This window comes from Symphalangus syndactylus, chromosome 5 (genome assembly GCF_028878055.3).
Source record: "Symphalangus syndactylus isolate Jambi chromosome 5, NHGRI_mSymSyn1-v2.1_pri, whole genome shotgun sequence".
Lineage (NCBI taxonomy): Eukaryota > Metazoa > Chordata > Mammalia > Primates > Hylobatidae > Symphalangus > Symphalangus syndactylus.
This window is the reverse complement of record NC_072427.2, coordinates 86192166-86208574: the sequence shown is the minus strand read 5'-3', so window position 1 is coordinate 86208574 and position 16409 is coordinate 86192166. Positions and strand designations below refer to the sequence as shown.

Here is a 16409-nt window from a genome sequence, read left to right as displayed (position 1 = left end):
CCCAGCCTCCCAGAAGGCCGTGGAGGAGCCGGATGCTGAGCCGGGAGGCAGGAAGAAGACGGAGGAGCCGGGCGACAGCTACCACGTGAATGCCCGGCACCTCCTCTACCCCAACTGCCCCGTCACGCGCTTCCCTGTGCCCAACGAGAAGGTGCCCTGGGAGGTGAGCGCCTGCCCAAGCCCAACCAGGCGGAGTGGCCAGGCCCCTGGGGAGGGGAGGGCGGCCCTGTCCCCATCCATCTGGTATTAATCCTGGCTCCCAGCCACTGCAGCCACAGGGGGATCTGTGCGTCTGGCAGCCCCTGTTTGACATTTGAGGAAACTGAGGCACAGAGAAGTCAGGTCACAGGGGCCCCACAGCTGGAGGTGGTGGAGGGGCCTGGGTGGGGGCACACTGATCCCCACAGAGCTCGAGGCTCGGGCTTCTCCCATGACCGTCCTGGGGTCCAGCCCCCCTGGCCCCATTCTCCCAGGTCATGCCCTGGTCCTAGACCCCACCCACCCCGGTGAATGGCTCTGGCCCCTTTCCAGGCACCAGGCATGGAAGAGAGACAGAGACACAGAGACAGGGAGATGGCTAATGGCCCCGGGGAGACCCCCGCCCTCCTGGTGCAGGGCTTCTCTCTGGCCTATCCAGAACATTCCAGGCTGCTGCTTCCACTGCCTCCCCTTGGTCTCCACCACATAGCATCCTCCTTGCCTCTAGGGTCCAGCTTAGCCCCCTGCCCTACTCTGGGAAGACCCCCAAGGCCCCCAAGTCATGGCCACCTGCCCTTCAGCTGGCCCCAGGGTGGAGGTCCCTGAGCCTAGCCCCCAGCTCTGCCTGGCACTGGGCTCTGCCCAGCTTGGAGCTTCTGCCCTGCATGTTGGGATGTTGGCGTCGGGTTCAGACCCAGCTGAGCAGCCCTTTCACCCTGGTGCCTGGGCCAGCTTTGCAGTGGGGGTAAAAATCTGAGGGAAAACTCCCTGTTTTGCTACAGACGGAGTTCCTGATCTATGACCCACCCTTTTACACGGCAGAGAGGAAGGACGCGGCCGCCCTGGACCCCGTGGGAGAGTGAGTATGGGCCACTGTCCGTGCTCCCAGCTGCCCCCAAACCCAGGGCCTCCTAGGGGCTCCCTTGAGAATCCCAGTCAGAGCCCAGCCCGGGGAGGCCCAGGTGAGCAGGAGGGGCCTGTGGGGGCCTGAAGGGGCCCAGCTCCTACTGTTGTGTACACCCAGCCTGCAGCCACTCGGCTCGGCCCTTGGTTGGGGGTGAACCCTCTGCCTGTCTGCTCTGTCCCACCTGCAACACGGGGACACAGACATGCTTTCTCCTCTGCTCCCAGCACCCTGGAGCCGCTGTCCATGATCCAGTACAACGTGGTGGATGGCCTGAGGGACCGCCGGAGCTTCCACGGGCCGTACACAGTGCAGGCCGGGTTGCCCCTGTGAGTGTGCCCCCCCATGGGCCCCGCCCCGTCAGCCTTTGGGGTTTGCCTGGGGGGCAGGTTTCCTCTCTGGGCAAAGGAAACATTTTTCTCATAAAACAAAACAAAACAAAAGCACGTGAGCCACAGAAAGGAAGAAAACATCAACTCATGGCATCTCCGTAGCCCCCAGGACTGGGCATGGGGGGGTAGGACTTGCCCCCTGGCCTCCGGCAGGCCCTGCCCCACGGTCCCTGCCGTAACCTGGGGACATGGATTTGTCCGTGTACGTGGAGATGGCTGTGCTGGGAGAGGGCGATGCCTCAGAGGATGGGCAAGAGCTGTGCGGTAGGGAGGGGACACAGAGATGGGCGCTGGCAGGCTCACCTGGCTGGGAAGGTGGCCTCGCCTGGCATCCTGTTCCCCACAGGATCGGCGCTGCACCCATCACACAGGTGAGGAAACCCAATGTAAAGGTGTCAAGTGCCCCGCAAGCACCTACAAGTGCCCTGGAAGGAAGGAGCCTGGGGGTCTTGGACCCTGCCATGAGGAGGAGGTGGAGGAGGGGCCACCAGATCCTGGGGTTGGGGGGTTGCCGGGATGTGGGGCATGGACCATAGGGCTGAGGAGCCGAAGGGTCTGAAGGACGGGGGGACTGCGTGGCAGGCCTTTGCGGAATGCTCTGGAACAGGGTATGGGCTCTTCTGCCTGGAGCCGGAGGTCGAGTAAGGAGGTGGTAGGAGGCAATGGGGCCTGAGAGCAGAGGTCCTGGCCGGGTGGCTGCAGCTGCAGGCAGCCCGCTCTGGTGTTGGAGTATGTGGGACGGGCAAGGGTGGGTGTTTAGGGAGGTGCATCTGGTGGCTGTGGGAAGCTGACGAGGAGAGCAGCAGGTGCGTGGCGTGGGCAACAAGGCGCGAGCACCTGCTCTCATGGGCGGCTGCCACACAGGCAGGTGTGTCAGGACTTGGCAGGACGTGGTGGCCACGCGGGCTTTATAGCACAGAAGAGCACTTTCTATATGCACCATGCTTCTGTTGTGGACTTACGAATCATATTTTCATTATATTTCCTTAGGTGCGTTCTCTTTCTATGAAATTATAAAGACACACCTTCCTATATTCATTTGATACATTTTAAAATGAGCTTTTTTCACCGAGACTTTAATACAGCTGAAGGCTGATTGTATAAGGTGTGAGGAGGGGCCTGATTTATTTTGTGAATTCACATAGAAAGTGAGCTGCCTGACTTCATTTCCTGCTAAGGTCTGGCTCCTCCCCTGAGGTGTGGCTCCTCCCCTGAGGTGTGGCTCCTCCCCTTAGCTCTGGCTCCTCCCCTTAGCTCTGCCTCCTCCCCTGAGGTCTGGCTCCTCTTTCATAGCTCTGTATGCCTCTGTGCCACTCATCTCATAGCAGGTCGTGCCACTATTTGCCACAGCATTGCAGTACTCCTGACTCTGGGATGGCATGTCTTTAAACTTGCCTTTTCTAGTCTTGAGCCTTTAGCTTTTTTGTGAGTTTAAAAGCCGGTTTTTCTAGCTCTATGACAAATCCATTGATAAGAATTGTATTAAATTTATAGAAAAATTTGAGACAATGGACACTTTTATGATAATGAATCTTCTATGACTGTATTTGTCAACATTTATTTATGTCTTCTCTTTGTCCTTCCCTAAAGTTTTATAATTTTGTTCATAAAGATCTTACATTTTTAAATAATATTTATTCCTCGGGTATTTGATAACTTTTGTTATTTGGGGGAATTATAACATTTTTTCTTTTTCTTTTCGAGATGGAATTTCACTCTTGTTGCCCAGGCCGGAGTGCAATGGGGTGATCTTGGCTCACTACAACCTCCGCCTCCTGGGTTCAAGTAATTCTCCTGCCTCAGCCTCCTGAGTAGCTGGAATTACAGGCGTCCACCACCATGCCCAGCTAATTTTGTATTTTTAGTAGAGATGGGGTTTCACCATGTTGGCCAGGCTGGTCTTGAACCCTGACCTCAGGTGATCCACTCACCTCAGCCTCCCAGAGTGCTGGGATTACAGACATGAGCCACCACACCTGGCCTATAACATTTTTTTCTATTTTCAATTTTTAAAAAATATATAGGGGCATTATTAATTTTGTTTGCTAACTTTGTATCTAACAACTTTATTAAGCTTTCTCATTAATTATATAAATGTGTTTGTAGATTTTCTATGTAAATAATATATATTCTGCAAATAATATTATCTTTCTCCTTACAATAATCATGCCCCATTCCTTTTTCTTGCCTTATTGTGCTGGGTAAATTCTTCAGTGTAATTTAGAATATTGGTAATATTAACAGGCTTCCTTGTTTCTGACTTAATGGAAATGCTATCAACATTCCACCATTAAGTATGGTATTTACTGAAGAAATTTATAAATACCTTTTATCGGATTAGGAATGTTTCTATCTAGTCCCAATTTTTCAGGAGCTGAATGCTACTAAATGGTTTTTCTGCCATTGATTGAGATAGTTATGTTTCCCCTTTAGCCAATTAGTGTGTGAATTATTTTTATAGCTTCTTCAGTGTTGAGCCATCCTTGCATTCCTGGAATAAACCCTTCTGTTATATTTAATGTACTGCTGGAGTTAATTTACTAATATTTTACTTAAGATTTTAAAAAATCTGTGTTCAAAAGTGGAATTTGCCTATAATTTATATTTCTTGTGCTGTCATACTTTGGTTTTGGTATGAGGTTATACCAGTCTCAATGAATGAGCTGGTCAGCTTTCCTTCTTTTCTCTTCTTTGGAACTGTTTGAATGAGGTGGAGATAATTATTTGTTTCTTAAAGTCTGATAATACTCACCTATAAAACTGTCAGTTCTAACATATTTTGAGCAAGTGGATTTCTAACTACTTTATCTTCCATAATGATTTTTGGAACCTTATTTCCTGTTTCTTCTTGGGTCCTTTTTAGTAATTGTAAATTTTCTGGAAAATTATTTCATCTAACTTTTGAAATGTATTGTGTCACAGATGTCCATAATATTCTTTTATGATTTAAAAAATCTCTAAATATACAGTAATTTCTCTTTTAAGCATTGATATTCATTATGTATTTCTCTTCTTTTTTTTGATTATTCTTGCCAGTGGTTTAATTTTATAATCTTTTCAAAAAACTAACTTTTGGATTTGTTGATTATCTTAATTTTTCGACCTCATCCATTTTTGCTTTTATTGTTATCTTCCCTTCCTTTCTACTTCTTATGGATTTGCTCTTGATTTTTGTGTTACAGCTCATTTTTATTCAACTTTCCTGGTTTTCTAATAAGGGTACCTAAGACTATAAATTCTCTCTAAGACCTGATAGGCTGTGTCCCTTAAGTTTTGATGTGTAGGGATTTTATTTTTTACTTTATGAATTTCATTATAATCTTCATTTTACACTTTTGTTTTGCTCTTTTTTTTTTCTTTTTGTGGAGAATGAGGTCTTGCTCTATTGCCCAGGCAGGTCTTAAGCTCCTGGGCTCAAGCTATCCTCCTGCCTCCTCAAGTGCGGGGATTACAGGTGTGAGCCACCACGCCCAGCATAATCTTCATTTGATTATTTAGTGATGTACTTTTAGCTTTTTTTTTTATCTTGAGATAGAGTCTCACTCTGTAGCCCAGGCTGGAGTGCAGTGGTGCGATCTTGGCTCACTGCAACCTCTGCTTACCGGGTCCCAGTTCAAGCAATTCTCCTACCTCAGCCTCCCAAGTCTCTGGAATTACAGGCATGCACCACCATGCCAGCTAATTCCTTTTGCATTTTTAGTAGAGATGGGGTTTCACCATGATGGTCAGCCTGGTCTTGAACTCCTGACCTTGTGATCCACCCTGCCTTGGCCTCCCAATGTGCTAGGATTACGGGCGTGAGCCACTATGCCTGGTCATGCACTTATAGTTTTTAAGCCATTCTTTGTTATCACCTTCTAGTTTTATTGAATTTTTGTTGGAGTAGGATTGGCAACATGCTGATTCTTGAAATTGAAATGTCCTCTGTGGCCCCAGTCTTTACCCTGGGTTGTTGCAGCTGCTTGACTGTAACCCTAAACTAACACCTAACCCTAACCTTAACCCTAACCCTAACCCTTAACCCTAACCCTCTTGGCCCATTCACAACAGCAGCCTGTGTGAGCTTGTCTGACTCAAGTCACTCACACACTCAGATGCCCTTTCTGGTATAGGAGTGACTGTCCCCACATCTGTCTGGGGCCAGCTCCCTCACTGTATTAGTTTTCTATGGCTGTTGTAACTAAGTACCACAAACTGGGGGGCTTAACAGAAATGGATTATCTCACAGTTCTGAGGGCCAGGAGTCTGAAATCAAGGACCACACTTCCTCTGAGGGCTTGAGGGGAGACCCCTTCCTGCCTCTCCAGCTCCTGGTGTTCCTGGCAGCCCTTTGTGTTCCTTGGCTTGTGATCTCTGCCTCCCTAGCCACATGGCCTCTCCCTGCATGTGTCGGTGTCTCTTCTGTTCTTAGGATTATAAATCATACTGGGTTTAGGGCCAACCCTATTCCAGTGTAGCTTCATCTTAACTAATTACACCTGCAGACACTATTTCTGAACAAGGCCAGATTCTGAGGTTCTGGGAAGGACATACATTTGTAGGCATTGTTCACCCCAGTGCATCTTTGTCCTAGACCCATCTCCCATTGCCTCTCAAGGTCCTCATCCCAGGAATGTCCTGCTCCTCCTGCACCTGGGTCCTCCTGCCCTCTTGCGTTGCTCCTGCTGACATAAACTCTTTAAACAAGCCTTCTCCTTTGCCCCTGCCTGCAAGTCCCTTCCTCTTTTGAATCCACTCTACTTGGGCTTGGCTTGCCCCCTCTTTCTGAGATGGATTGAGGTCAGGTCAGCAAAAATTCTGCCTTGTTCAACCCATAGGCCAGCTCTCCACCCCTCAACCCACCTGCATTTCTGGAGCTGAGTGGATGAGTGGATGAGTGAATGAACGTGTGATTGCTGCAGCGGGACTGTCTCCGCTTTTGCGCTTTGGGGTTGTGTGGGTAGGTTTATGGATGGGCCTATGCCTTGACGTTGTGATGGAACTACCGAGCATGCGGCAGGGAGATGAGGGGTTGAAAACCGTGTGGACGAGCTCATGACCGGGGGCTCAGAGATCAGGGCACAGTGAGAGCAGCTGAAGACTCGGGCGTGGGGGTGCGGGCTGCGGTGGGAGGAGGGCAGCATGGTGGTCCGAAGCCCCTGCTGCCCGGCCCACTCAGGCTGACTGAGAAGCAAGGGTGCAGACTGTTTGTTTCCCTCCTGGCAGGAGCAAGCGTGCATGTGGTAGGAGCTGGCAGGCCCCTGACCTCCCTCCTGGCTCTGCCACTGGTCGACTAGGGACGGGGACAGTGAGATGACAGCAGGGCCCTGGGGCCCAGAGCTTCCTGTGGGAGTGGACTCATGCCAGGCAGAGCGTGTGGCCTCCTCTGTGAGCTTCTTGACCAATGCACTGCACTCAGCATGAACAGCAGTTACAGGGAGACGAGGCAGCCTTGCTCCCAGCAGCAGGACCCGCTGCCTTCCTCTCCTTCTGGAGCTCAGTGCAGCTCTGCCCAGTGCCGAATTTGTCCGTGGTCTTGGTTCTGGGTTCTGCCCGCTCAGTGGCGTGAGGGCAGGAAGGAGAATGGTGGCTGGCAAGGGCGGGGTGGACGGGAGTGAGAGACGGGCTTGGGGTTGAGGGGAGGCAGCAGTGGCCCTCGCAGGAACCCTGACTGAGCCCTGACCTTCGAGCTGAGGTCCCCAGGCCTTGCTGCGTGTGTTGCCAGCTCTGTAGCTTGGTGGGGCCGGGGCCCTGCTTTCTGAGCAGCTTCTGGGGAGGCTGCCTGGGCCCCACCGTGCAAGTCCCCCCGGCCACAGAGGAGACTGCAGAGTGACCTGGGAGGGCTGTCTGAGAGGCCTGGCCAGATGGGCCCTACACACTGGACAGGTTCTGGTGTGGACTCTGATTGCCGTGGGCTCAGGCAGGTCTGCGCAGAGGTGCCACGAGAGCTGGGGCCCCTGACAGCTGAGCAGGAGCAGGGCGGCTGCTGGGGGGCAACAGAGAGGAGGGGCTGGGTGGAGGCAGGGAGGCCAGCTGGAGGCTGCCACGCCAGGCAGGGTTGGGGACGGTAGCGCAGGTCTGGCTGGTGGCTGCCGGTGCTAGAGGTGGTCAGCTGTCCCGGGGCAGCCACGCGCAGACTCAGGAGGACGGAGTCCAGGCTGTGTGGAGAGGAGGCCGTGAGGGGTGGGTCAGAGGCTGCAGCTCTGGTGGGGTCTGGAGGTCAGAGTGGAATGGTGGAGGAACGATACCACTGTCCCCACTGTGGCATGGATGGTGGTGGGGACGGTGGCAGGGACGCTGGCAGGGATGGTGACGGGGGCTGTGGCGGGGACACTGGTGTTAGGAACGCTGGTGGCAGGGATGGTGGCGGGGTCTATGGTGGGGACGCTGCTGGGGACCTTCTGTAGACGTGGAGGCCGCCCCCGCCCCGCACGATAGCAGTGGTGCATTTCTTGCTTCTGTTTTAGTGGTACATTCGCAGGAACTCACCCGTTTCTAGAACTTGCTGTTTCATATAGGACCTGGTGGTGTCAGGGAGACCAGCCTGGCCCAGTGGGAAGCGTCTGTGGCTCCTGCTGCCCGTGGTTAGCACACTGTGCTGGGGGTCTGTGTGGCTTATCATCTGCAGCCACACAGACGCAGGGCCTCTGGGTGTCTGGCCTGGCTCCCATGCTGCCCCTCGGAAGGCTGCCAGGACGGAGGCCGTGCTCTCGCGTGTTGGGGCCTTTGGACGCGAAGTGCTGGCCTGAGCAGTCGGCTAGTTCCATGCTCTGTGGGGAGAAGGTGGCCACTTTAGCCCCTCGCCGGCCTGTAGTGGCTGGACTTCTGCTCCCAGGGAGACCATTCCCCCACCAGGTGACCCCAAGGCAACCCAGAGCCTTGGTCTCACTCCCTGGGAGTCCCAAAGGGATCCACCTCCCTAGGCCAGAGCAGGTCCCTAAAGAAGCCTGCAGGCTGTCCCGCTGTGCTCCGGCTCCTGATGCCTGCTGTCCCATCTGAGTTGCCCTCCCTGCCCTGTCCTGCTCCCACATTGCTGGACGGTGGACTGAGTCAACCCCTCTGCATCCTAGGAACCCGATGGGCCGCACGGGACTGCGTGGGCGCGGGAGCCTCAGCTGCTTCGGACCCAACCACACGCTTTACCCCATAGTCACTCGGTGAGTTCGTGCGTGCCGGGCACCAGCACCTCAGCAAAGTGCTCACTCCCACCTTCACAAGGGGTTGCTGCCATTGCCCAGTGCTCAGGGGCTGGGAGGGCGGCTTCGGTGCTTGGCACATGGTGCCCATCGGGGGGATGTGGGGGGCGTGTGTGGATAAACGTGAATACACCCGAAGCACGGCAGAAGTGTCCATGCTGCCCATCCTGGAGGAAGATCCCAGGACCCATCCCCTCTCCCGGGCTGCCTTCACTTTCCTGCCGGTCCCTGCCCATTAGAGGGCCCCTCCATGGGGACACAGCCCCACACTCACCCCTCAGACTCACTTTCCCCACCCATCCCGGGGACACAGCCCCCCACTCACCCCTCAGACTCACTCTCCAAACCCATCCCGGGGACACAGCCCCACACTCACCCCCGCAGACTCACTCTCCACCCCCAGCCACAGGGACACCGCTCCACACTCACCCCTCAGACTCACTCCTCCACTCCCATCCACGGGGACACAGCCCCACATTCACCCCTCAGACTCACTCTCCACACCCATCCACGGGGACACAGCCCCACACTCACCCCCGCAGACTCACTTTCCACACCCATCCACGGGGACCCAGCCCCACACTCACCCCTCAGACTGACTCGTCCCCTCCCATCCACAGGGACCCAGCCCCACACTCACCCCCTCAGACTCACTCTCCACACCCATCCACGGGGACCCAGCCCCACACTCACCCCTCAGACTCACTCTCCACTCCCATCCACAGGGACACAGCCCCACATTCACCCCTCAGAGTCACTGTCCACAACCATCCCGGGGACACAGCCCCACACTCACTCTTCCACACCCATCCACGGGGACCCAGCCCCACACTCACCCCCTCAGACTCACTCTCCACACCCATCCACGGGGACCCAGCCCCACACTCACCCCTCAGACTCACTCTCCACTCCCATCCACAGGGACACAGCCCCACACTCACCCCCTCAGAGTCACTGTCCACAACCATCCCGGGGACACAGCCCCACACTCACCCCTCAGACTCACTCTCCACTCCCATCCACAGGGACACAGCCCCACACTCACTCTTCCACACCCATCCACAGGGACACAGCCTCACACTCACCCCCTCAGACTCACTCTCCACACCCATCCACAGGGACACAGCCTCACACTCACCCCCTCAGGCTCACTCCAGCAGCTGGCCCACTGCTCTCACCCAACGCACAGGCCGCCTTCCATGCGGGTGCAGATGCCTCGGTCCCTGAGGAAGCTGCCGGGGGCTCTTGCTGCCCCCATTTGGCCGCAACGGGATTCTGGGGCCCAGGCCCAGCTACTGTGCCTTGTGCTCTCTGAGGGCTCTGCCTCCACAGCCGGGACCTCCCCCCAGCAGAGGGGCCTTTGGCCTCAGGGTCCTCTTGCTGCCCAGCCACTCTCACCCAGTGGCTTCTCTCGCCGTGCAGTCATGGCCCTGGGGTACGAGTCACTCTCTGCTCCCCCGTCCCTTTGGCCTCTCCTTGGCCTGCCCAGGTGGCACTCAGCACCCCACCTCACCCCCAGGCGGCATTTGGCACCCCACATCACCCACACGTCACCCCCAGGCTGCACTCAGCAACCCACGTCACCCCATCACCCCCAGGCGGCCCTCGGCACCCCACATCACTCCCGGTATTCACTCAGCACCCCACATCACCTCACTGGACTCCCACTGGCATTTTCTAAGAGTGGTCAAACTGCAAAGCTGGGTCAAAGGGCAGGTACCTCTCTAAGGGTTTTAATGTTTAAAAAATTCTCCATGAAGGCTGGGGCTCTTTCTAGTCCTACCAGCTGTTGATGGAAGTAAAGAAGGACGTCCCCTAAGTGGTTACTCTCTCAGTCTTTTCCCTGGGGATGAAGAACTTGAAAAAGAACAGGGTTTGAGCCTGCAGTAGGCTTGACACTGCCCCGCCCCAGGCAGGGCCAGCCCCACTGTGGCGCAGGGGAGGGTGGAGGCTGCAGCAGGTCCTGGGCAGCCGTGGCCACTCCCTCCCCAGGTGGAGGCGCAACAAGGACGGAGCCATCTGCAGGAAGAGCGTAAAGAAGATGCTGGAAGTGCTGGTGGTGAAGCTCCCTCTCTCCGAGCACTGGGCCCTGCCTGGGGTAAGGCTGCCACGCGTGGGACCTCTGTCCACTGGGCTGTCTGTGGGTCACTCGTCCATTCATCCATTCCACCCACAGACTGAACACCAGCCCCCTGCAGCCCCCGGGCAGGGAGGCTTCGAGACCCCAGCTTGTTTTGTCTGTAGAAGACCCTCCTCCCTCCCGTTTCCTCATGTTGCAGTTAGGAAAACCCAGGATCAGAGGATCTTTTGTTGCATAAACACTAATGGGGCACCTACTGCGTCCCAGCCATGGGCTGGGCTGCGGCTGGAGGCCACCTGGGCTCCCCTCGTGGCGTTCAGGGTGTTGAGGGCAGAGGTAGCTCCTCACCCGAGTGTCAGACACCAACCTGCTCCTGACCTTCAGGGCCAGGTGCTGAGCCATAAAGATGGGGCAGGGTCAGGGTCAGGGTCAGGCATGTGCACAGGCCCCTCAGCTCAGGGGCTGGTTGTGGGGCTGAGGCTGGAGTGTACCCCAGCATCTTGTGGGGAGGGGTGCACACACGCGGGACAGATGGCCTGGGCCTTTCCTGTTCAAGTGCCTCCAACAGCTCCTGTTTCCTTCCAGGCCAGCCCGGCCTCCACAGCCCTCCAGCCCCCTCACTGCAGGGGATGGATGAGGCTGGTCCTGCCAGGAGGTCTGAGTCCTGCCAGGCCTGGCCGTGGCGCACGGCCTCTGGGGTACAGTCTGCCCCGCAGGGCCTCTCCTCTGCACCTGATCCGGGGAGTCTGTGACTTACAACTCAGCAAGAAGCTGTTGTGTTTCTCTGACCCCGAGCTCACGGCCTGGTGGCTGCCTCTGCTGGTGTGGGGGTGTGTGTGCTACCATGGTGTGCAGGGCAGCAGTGCCACAAGGGCCTCTGGCCCCCACTGCTGGGTCCCAGTGCTTTGGGGGCCTGTCTCCACAGCTGGAACCGTCCCCACAGCAGAGGGGGCCTTAGGCCTTGGGGTCCCCTTGCTGCCCTGCTGCCCTCACCCAGTGGCTTCTCTGCCTGTGCACACCCGGCCCTGGGGCACGAGTCGCTCTCCGCTCTCTGGATTTTCCATGCGGGGTGCGTGGGGTTGGGTCTTAGGTCCCACTCACTGGCATCCCTGTCAGCTCAGGCTGGTCACTGAGAGGGGCACTCTGAGGGGCCTCCTGGGTTCCTGGCTCTGTAGGGCACGCACGCTTGAGGGTGGGAGTGTCATGGGGCTGAGGTGGGACTGTCTTGACGGGGCCTGCAAAGTCTTCCTGAGAAACGCACGGGTGTTTCAGTGGGACTTTTTGAATGACAAATAGGGTGGGAAAGATGGGTGCGGGGGGGAGGAGGTGCCGGCCGGAGCCGAGTCCCTGAGGCGGGTGGCGCTCGGGAGCATCTGGGAGCCCAGCCAGGCGCAGCACAGGCCGGGGTGGGACTGGGAGAGACAGGAATGCTAACAGGGAACCCGCCGTGGCAGCCTGCTGCACTGGGCGCAAGCTGGGAGGGGTGACGCCGGGGCAGGCGCCAGAGGACCGGGGAGGGGGTGCCCTGGCACCCTTGGGGAGCCTGAGCTCAGGGTGGGTACCCTGGGGGCTGTCCCTGCTCCTCAGAGGTTGTGCCTGCAGCCCAGGGCCCCCTGCTCGGGCCACGGCAGGGCTCACAGATGCTGACGTGGATGGCGGGTTCTGGGCAATGTCACTGCATCCCGAGACGCCTCCTGCCTGTGGCTCCCAGGGCTGGGCCGCTGCCCACGCCGGGCAGGAGGCCAGTGGAGACGGGTGCCAGGGCAGCCTGAGGTCCTGCTTCGGTGCCCTGTTGACCTGCCTCTGTCTTCTGTCTGTCCAGGGCTCCCGGGAGCCAGGGGAGACGCTGCCTCAGAAGCTGAAGTGGGTCCTCCGGCAGGAGCACTGGCCGGCTTTTGAGAACTTGCTAAAGTGCGGCATGGAGGTATTCCTAGCCTGTTTGCTCTGCTCCACCTGTGTGTCCCCAGGGCTGTAGGAGGAACACAGTGTGATACTGGGGACCTGCCCCAGCCCCACTGGGTGACAGTGGTCCCACCCGGCTTCACCAGGTGACGGTGGTCCCAGCCCCTGCCCCCACGTTGCACAGTTCCCAGAGGACCCGGAAGCATAGCTGTGTGCAGGGTCCCTCAGACATCTCGCCCTCCCTCTCTGTTCCATTTTCTGCTCTGTAAATCAAGGGGGATGGGCTGAGGACCCTTGCTGCCTTCGAGTGTGACAGCTGCTTGGAGGCCTGGTGCCGCCCTTCTCCCCACATCCACCCTTGCCTCGAGCACAGCTGCACCCAATGGTGCTGGGAAGCCAGCACCTGCCCCCGACTCCCAAGCTCTGGAGGGGCCCTTCCCATGTGCATGCCCAGCCTGGGGGCCTCCCAGGTAGCGGGGGCTACAAGGGTGAGACGCCACACCCGGCTAATATTTTGTATTTTTAGTAGAGACAGGGTTTGGCCATGTTGCCCAGGCTGGTCATGAACTCCTGGACTCAAGCGATCTGCCCATTCTCGGCCTCCCAAAGTGCTGGGATTACAGGCGTGAGCCACTGTGCCCAGCCCTTTATGGACGCTCTTTATAAAAGCAGGCTACACGGGCCAGGCGCACTGGCTCACCCCTGTAATCCCAGCACTTTGGGAGGCTGAGGTGGGTAGCCCTCAAGTGATCACTTGAGGTCAGGGGTTCGAGACCAGCCTGGCCAACATGGTGAAACCCCGTCTCTACTAAAAATACAAAAATTAGCCAGGCCCAGTGGCACACACCTGTAATCTCAGCTACTTGGGAGGCTGAAGCAGGAGAATTGCTTGAACCCAGGCAGCAGATGTTGCAGTGAGCCAAAGTTGCACCACTGCACTCCAGCCTGGGCGACAGAGTGAGACTCTGTCTCAAAAAAAAAAAGTGATAATGCCATGGTGTGGAACACTTCACAACATTGTGCAGCCACCTCCTCTATCCGGTTCCAGAACATTCCATCACCCCAGTCACCCCCAGCTCCTCCCCAGCACTCCCACATCTGCTTCCCATCTCCTTGGATTTGCTGGTTCTGGGTGTCTGTTATGAGTGGACTCCTACAGCAGGTGGCCTTTGAAACTGTCTTCCTTCACTGAGCAGACGTTTCCCAGATCTCTGCAGGGCAAGGATGTGTCTGAAGCCCGCATTGGGCTACTCCACCGTGCAGGCCCAGGCAGGCTGACAGGGGCTGGGGAGAGCTGGGCCAGGGTCCTGTGTGTGGTGGAAGCTGTGCTCAGAGCTGGGGCAGGGTGGAGGGCACGAGGTGGGCCGGGGCACCTCTCAGGCGTCCCTCGATGTTGGGCTTGCCCTGCCCATCCAGGTGTACAAAGGCTACATGGACGACCCGAGGAACACGGACAATGCCTGGATCGAGACGGTGGCCGTCAGCGTCCACTTCCAGGACCAGAACGATGTGGAGCTGAACAGGCTGAACTCTGTATGTGCCTGGCCTCCTGGGAGTGGGGAGGCAGGGACGGGTATGGGCATGGCCTCTGGGGACGGGGAAGGTGGGGACCGGGGTCTGGATTCTGGACGTGCCTCAGGGGCTTCCAAGGGAGGGACCTGGCTATGCTCCTGGGGCCCAGGGCCAGAAACTGGAGGCTACAGGGTCAGAGTCTTGCCCAGAAAGTGACAAAGGGGGCACCAGGGAGCCACCTCAGATGGCCAGAGCTGACAGGGCTGGCCAGGCGACCATGAGGGCCCTGTGTAGTTCTGGGACCTGGGTCCTCCAGGGGTGAGACTGGCAAGGCCCCACACCCGCCCCCTGCCCTGCTGCTGGCTTTTAGCCCTTTATGGGGATGTGGATTCCCAGTACTTGGATCAATCCTGCATTCTCCTAATTCAGAACTGGGATGGGAAAGTTCCATAAATAACCCCGGGCCTTATATGCGGGCTAAACAGCTCCCGGCAAAGCTGCACCTGCAGCTTCTTCCCCTGAAGGATCCTCAGGGCCTTGCGGGTGCATCTCTGGTGCACCTGACACAGGGGTCCTGCCTCCCATTTCACAGAGGAGTAAAGGGAGGGTGCACAGGCCCCAAGCCCTCGAAGGCTGCAGTCTGTAGGGCTCAGCTGGGCAGAGGCTGGCCTGGCGGGGAGGGTCAGCTCTGCCCTTGTTCTTCCAGAACCTGCACGCCTGCGACTCGGGGGCCTCCATCCGATGGCAGGTGGTGGACAGGCGTGTCCCACTATATGCAAACCACAAGACCCTCCTCCAGAAGGTGGCCGCTGAGTTCGGGGCTCACTACTGACTGTGCACTCAGGCCGGGCGGCTTCAGTCCGTGGATGGTCCCCCCAGAAACCAGGGCTTGTCTCTCCTGAGCCTGTCCAGGACCCCGGCTGATCCTGGGCCCCACGCATGATGGGGTTTGGTGGACCCACTGCCCCGCAAGTCTGCCGCAGATGACCCCATGAACTGGACGGGGGCAAGGTGACCCGGGAGGAGAGCTCAAGACAGGGCACAGGCTACTCGGAGTTGAAGGGCCCCTGGGACCCTTGGCCATCAGGTGAGGGGCTGGGCCTGTGCAGCTGGGCCCTTGGCCAGAGTCCACTCCCTTCCTGGCTGTGTCACCCCGAGCAGCTCATCCACCGTGGAGGTCATTGGCCCGAGGCAAGTTCCCCGGAGAGTCGGGGTCCCCTGTGGCCCCCTCAGGCCTATGTCTGTGAGGAAGGGGCCCTGCCACTCTCCCCAAGAGGGCCTCCATGTTTCGAGGTGCCTCAACATGGATCCTTGCCTGGCCTGGGCTAGGGGCACCGTCTGAACTCCTGGCTGTCAGGATAAACTCCATGGGGGTACAGGAGCCCAGACAAAGCCCAGGCCTGTCAAGAGACGCAGAGGGCCCCTGCCAGGGTTGGCCCCAGGGACCTTGGGACGAGGCTGCAGAAGCTCTCCCTCCCTACTCCCTGGGAGCCACGTGCTGGCCACGCCCAGGAAGGAGGGACGGCCTGGGCAGGAGGCGGGGACGTGGGGGCCTCCTGGTTTGGTGTCAACAGCTCACAGGAGCATGAACCATCAGGGCCCTCAGGAGGGGAATGTGGTAAAACCCAACACATTAAATCTGCCATCTCAGGCCTGGCTGGCTCTTCTGTGCTTTCCACAAATAAAGTTCCTGACACGTCCAGGGCCAGGGGCTGTGTGATGGCTGCCTGAAATTCTCCTCCATCCCTGGGTGAGCTTCCTGCGGCCTGTGGATGTCCTGCAGCCCCTCAGCCCTACACCCCCAGTTTCTCCTCTGACCCCTGGGTGTCCTGCAGCCCCTCAGCCCTACACCCCCAGTTTCTCCTCTGACCCCTGGGTGTCCTGCAGCCCCTCAGCCCTACACCCCCAGTTTCTCCTCTGACCCCTGGGTGTCCTGCAGCCCCTCAGCCCTACACCCCCAGTTTCTCCTCTGACCCCTGGGTGTCCTGCAGCCCCTCAGCCCTACACCCCCAGTTTCTCCTCTGACCCCTGGGTGTCCTGCAGCCCCTCAGCCCTACACCCCCAGTTTCTCCTCTGACCCCTGGGTGTCCTGCAGCCCCTCAGCCCTACACCCCCAGTTTCTACTCTGACCCCTGGGTGTCCTGCAGCCCCTCAGCCCTACACCCCCAGTTTCTCCTCTGACCCCTGGGTGTCCTGCAGCCCCTCAGCCCTACACCCCCAGTTTCTCCTCTGACCCCTGGGTGTCC

The 16409-nt window shown here is 57.6% G+C and overlaps 1 protein-coding gene and 2 non-coding genes across 3 annotated transcripts in view; all 3 read left to right on the top strand.

Annotated features, from left to right (window-relative positions):
- The window catches only part of TRPM2 (transient receptor potential cation channel subfamily M member 2), a 90433-nt gene extending 74562 nt beyond the window's left edge, over positions 1-15871 (top strand). Inside the window, 8 exon segments of the mRNA XM_063640506.1 lie at positions 6-163; positions 981-1057; positions 1330-1431; positions 8544-8630; positions 10662-10767; positions 12572-12673; positions 14068-14184; positions 14870-15871. Of these exon segments, the coding sequence (XP_063496576.1) occupies positions 6-163; positions 981-1057; positions 1330-1431; positions 8544-8630; positions 10662-10767; positions 12572-12673; positions 14068-14184; positions 14870-14995 (875 nt within the window). The 3' untranslated portion in view covers positions 14996-15871.
- On the top strand, positions 10721-10783 carry LOC129483758 (Z6 small nucleolar RNA). The gene has a single exon (XR_008658255.1). It is a non-coding gene; the product is annotated as a Z6 small nucleolar RNA (small nucleolar RNA).
- Positions 12537-12615, top strand: LOC129483759 (Z6 small nucleolar RNA). The gene has a single exon (XR_008658256.1). It is a non-coding gene; the product is annotated as a Z6 small nucleolar RNA (small nucleolar RNA).
- Positions 15872-16409: the final 538 nt, after the last annotated feature.